Source organism: Liolophura sinensis, chromosome 2 (genome assembly GCF_032854445.1).
Source record: "Liolophura sinensis isolate JHLJ2023 chromosome 2, CUHK_Ljap_v2, whole genome shotgun sequence".
NCBI classification, from domain to species: Eukaryota; Metazoa; Mollusca; class Polyplacophora; order Chitonida; family Chitonidae; genus Liolophura; species Liolophura sinensis.
The window spans coordinates 11,723,585-11,728,748 of record NC_088296.1 but is presented as its reverse complement, the minus strand read 5'-3'; the positions used below and the strand labels follow the sequence as shown (position 1 = coordinate 11,728,748).

The following is a 5,164-nucleotide window of genomic DNA, read 5'->3' as shown; positions in this document are numbered from 1 at the left end:
GTGCTGTAGATCACTTATTGTCACCAAGGTCCTGCCAACAATGAGAACTGAGAAATATAAAAATTTCCCGTCCTGGGATTGAACCCGCATCCCGTGTTCCAGTGCATGTACCGTAAGTCGATGTCATAATGGCCTCTGTCGAAAATTTTTGTCTGGGGTTTATTCCACTCGGTAAAATACGTTTGCTCACTGAATTATGCATGCTTTGGAACGTTTAATAAATGGAGCATATGAGAATTAAAAGTTCTATAATATCCAAAGATCCTATTCCAATCAAATATCCGTTGTCACGGTAACAAGAAATAATAAAAAATCATCACATGCGATTTTCAAAGCTGCAAATTTTTGGAGCCTTTAATTATCGCAGTTTTGAGGATAAAACCATAAATTAGGTAAGATGAAGGTGATATTCCGAAACGGTAGTCGTTCAATAATTTGGCGGTAAAATTACAGGCCTTTTGTTCCTTTAATTCAACTATATACTGAATTTAGGAAATAATTACACAGCGTCTTGAAAGCCACCTGTAATTATAATATTGGTTTCCGAAGACATTCATCTCCTTTCCTTTTCCGGCGAGCTCATACTCGGGCTGCAATTTTAATTTGGGGAAAATTAAAACCTTTGTGTACATGAATGACAAGGCCTAAAATTAGCACCCGCGAATGTCTACTGGGTAATGAAGAATATAATATTAAGGTAAAATTCTAAAAAAAAGGCAATGTAATCTATCGAGTTTTGTACCGGATTATCAAGGGATGTGGGCAATTCTGAAAGCTTGAACTACAGTATACAAGCAGAAAATCACATGAAATGAACATCCCATTAGTTTATTGCTGTGATCTCGACAAATTTATGAGAGAGAGAGAGTGATACTTTCTTTCTGCTTTATAAGTTTTACTTTTTTTTCATTTGTCTTATCACATGTTCATGTATTCATAAGAGCATTTCCCTCCCACTTAATGAGTCTTCGTATAAAAATTACGTGTACCGGTAGGCCTAGCACTTGTATACAAAACGTACAGTATGTTTCAGAGAGCATTTTACCATTCGTTAAATTGTTACGTTTAAGAATAAAGAAATGCGACTATATTTCAGTACTCTTATGCTTTTTTAGTCCTCCTGAAAGGATCAATACGTATGCAGAATGACATTCTCAGTGAACAGTATTCAACCAACAGTTACTGTTTACATTTTGTGCCCCAACGCACATGGCCTAAACTCCTGACAGAGACAACTATAGACCACGCGCACCCGCTGGCAGTTTGTTGGGCTGAGTTTATCGATTAGTCTCGCCTGTTTTGACTGTGCTCTCGGCGAGTCCGTCCGATTCAGCAACAACAATGTTGGGGATAACTTTACCATTGAGTTTGTGAGAGAGAAACAGGGAAAAGTGGATAAAAAAACTTCAGTGGTGCAAACTTACAACACCAGGCCGCCTATTGCGAGCCGGTAGTCCACATGAAAGGATGTAATTTATACGCTGAGGGGGAAAATGAGTACGGGAGTTGGAGTTGTGGAAAGTTTAAACGGTTCTCCGAAGACTGGAAGTGAAGAGAGTGGCTCCGAGTCGGTGGAAGAAGACAGACTTCGACGTCTGTTTGAAAGTTGTGATGCGGACGGAGATGGATTCATCGATGGGTAAGTTTGTAAGGAAAGAATTTTCTATCATTCGTCTTTCATCTTGTGCAAGGTTGAGGCTGGCGTGTCGCTTATACCGGCGAAAAGGCAGTCTCTTAGGAAAGGGGTGGGATTAGAAAATGTTCCCTTGCTGGAATTGATTTGTCTGGTGAAAGGGGGGAGGGGGGCGGGGGTGGGTGGTATTGGGGTGATAAGAGACGGTCGAACGAAACAAACTTAACATGCAAATATTTTAGAAATCGTGTTCTACTTGCATGACATTTGACATTCTACGGGAGTTTATTTTTAGCTTGACTCTACTATTATTATTAATGGAGATCGTGTAGGCTAGCCGTTTACTTAAGTGTCTTAAGAAAGTGTGTACTGTAGGCCAGCAGTTATTGTTATAATCATACGATACAAGTTCTTTCCTCTGAACTCAGGGGAAGACAATGAATAAATCAGTTTTTGCATAAGTGTCTTTCAGCCGTGTCTGAGAGATGGTGTAGGCTGCTGTGAGAAAGTTCATGTATTTTATTAAGCCACATGTACCTGTCGCTCTGAAAGCAGAATTGGTTGCATTCAAATATGTTTTGAATCTGGAAAAAAATGGGTGGGTAGGTGGTGAGAGTGCTGGGGTGAGCTTGAAGAGACATTGAATAAAGGCCTAGAGTGGGGACGAAATCTAACATGCACATGTTTTGGGAAGCCTGCTCCACTTTAATGCTGTCTGTCTCTGGTTTGACATTTTACTGAAGTTTATTTATACATGTAGCTTGAGTCCGCTATTAATGTGCATGTAGAGCTGTGTAGGTGGTGTAGGCCTTCTTCAGTTCGATGATCTTAACTTTGAAATGGTATAGTATAAGCCTAAGTAATATTTATATGCAGCTTTACTCTGTACATGTATGATAACGTTACTATAATAGTTATACAGCTGTACTCTGTACATGTATGATAACGTTACTATAATAGTTATACAGCTGTACTCTGTACATGTATGATAACGTTACTATAATAGTTATACAGCTTTACTCTGTACATGTATGATAACGTTACTATAATAGTTATACAGCTTTACTCTGTACATGTATGATAACGTTACTATAATAGTTATAATCACCCCAGATGACCATAAATTTCGTCCATGACTAACTTGCCCGAGAGTTGATTTTAGAAATATTTTTTTGAGCGTTGCTTGGAACATTGGATGATATTCTACTGGACAGTTGTAAGTTTCAGCACCAAAAGTTGTATTTTGTGACATTTATTTGCCTCTAAACATGCACTTTTGTGGACAAAATTTTAGGTCATTTAGGGCATATACAGCTTTAGACTCAGCCATACATGGGTTCCATAATAACAATAATAACGAAGTTGAGGCATCACCACGTAACATTTTTTCCATAAGTGTTTGTGATGTTGTAATGGGAAACTCTTAAAACCCCTTCCCGCCTCAACTGTGAACTCCAAAACTGTGAACTCATTTGTTCTTTCCTTTATAATATTTGCATCACAATTATCGCTGTATGTGTACTCATGAAACATATATGAAGTACACACGGTCTGCAATGTAACAGAAGAAAATGATGCATTCCGCTGTGATTTGGACCCTCTGTGTAGCTCGTTTTTTACACCTCCTATTGCATTTTGGTGTACTGGTAATAAGTTGGTTATTGGTAAACCGTGTCACTGATTGGATCCAGACTGTATATTTAATTTGTCCACTGCATACCATTTATATTTTTTGAAATAAAGTGGTTTGTCACTTGATAAAGATCTCGACATGTGAGTCGAAAGCTTGTGAAACCTTTCACATTTACATGGTATTTCCTTGATGTCATTATTATTAATAATAATGTTTATTCACACTGTAAATAAAAAGATCTGTTTTGTACACTGAGCTCCTCTGATGGAGAGTAAACTGTAAAATTCAGAAAGCATTTCATCGTTGGCAGGAACAGCATTTGGGCAGGAAATTGCCTCTGAAATTGATATGTGAAGTGATATTATCTGCTTTAATTATTATTTTTAGACACCTGATGATTAATACGAGTCCCTCCCCCCCCACCCCACTCACCCACAGAAAAAACCCCCCCAAAAAACCCCTTAGCGTTGCCAATTACCCTCATGAATAAAATTAGCATGCTGCTGAACTTTGTGTTAGCCTAGGCCTTTACATATATACATGTAAATGTTTTATAAAATTTATTGTATATTTCAAAGTGAAGTTACTTCAGACTGAGGGTGTTATTATTAAACATTTTAATCCTTAACAGTATTCCAGGACAATGTTTCATTCTATATTGATTTTGCATACATGTTCACTTATTATGTTTTCTCATTATGAGTTGTGTAAGTGTGTGAATGAAAAGATTGCATATCAATATTATCAAGACAAAATGACATTGTTATTGTCATACATCATTGAACACGTATATATATATATATATATATATATATATATATATATATATATATATATATACACACACATGTAATTGATCTTATACTCCTACATTACACATACAGTCCAGTGTTACAGTCCCATATTACACATCTACATGTACGTGTAACTGATCTTACAGTCCTATATTACACATACAGTCCAATGTTACAGTCCCATATTACACATCTACGTGTAACTGACCGTACAATCCTACATTACATATACCATAACTGATCTTACAGTCCAATGTTACACAAGTACGTTTAACTGATCTTACAGATGTATAATACACATACCAAAATTGATCTTACAGTCCTATATTACATATACCGCATCTGATCGCACTGTCGTATGTTACACAAGTACTTGTAACTGATCTTATAGTTCTGTATTACACATGGATGGTAGCTGATCTTTCAGGCCTATATTACACCTGGACAGTAACTGATATAACAGTACTATATTACATGTACACATGGACAGAAACTGATATTACGGTTCTATATTTATGCACCGCTTATAGTTCTGTGTATATAACACATACAGTAACTGATCTTACGGTCCTAAAAGTGTAATACATGTACAGTAACTGATCTTACAGACCTGTATTGTGCATGTACATGAAACCCATCCTATAGTATTTGTACAGTACATCTGTAGATAATTATGAATTTACATGTGTACATTATATGTATAGGGTTCTGCTGTCCAGACACACATGCGTTAGTAGTACACTAAACTACTCTGTACACATGTAATAAATTTATCTGTAGAAGTAGTAAACTTTTGTTTGGCTCGTAACTTTAATATAACACACACGTTGCATGGTTGTTTTTCACATTGATGATTCAGATATGTGTATGTGAAGATCCTCCTCTTAATTTAGCATGTACATTTACTCGCACATGCCTTGGTAGCTGGGATGCTGGATAAGTAAACACAGATAGAGTGCGCATGTGTGTTTTATTAAATTAGAAGCACATCAACACATCTTATGTAACATCCTTCTTTCGGTGCAGGCCTGTGCATACTTACTACATTCTGTAGTTTGGGTAAGCATTTCTTTGACGCTTTCTTCTAAATTACATGCACTTTCC

General features: G+C 36.8%; 1 protein-coding gene across 1 annotated transcript in view; it reads left to right on the top strand.

Moving 5' to 3' along the window:
* The first annotated feature begins 1,493 nt into the window (after positions 1-1,493).
* The window catches only part of LOC135462485 (colorectal mutant cancer protein-like), a 105,192-nt gene continuing 101,521 nt past the window's right edge, over positions 1,494-5,164 (top strand). Inside the window, 1 exon segment of the mRNA XM_064739711.1 lies at positions 1,494-1,639. Within this exon segment, the coding sequence (XP_064595781.1) occupies positions 1,494-1,639 (146 nt within the window).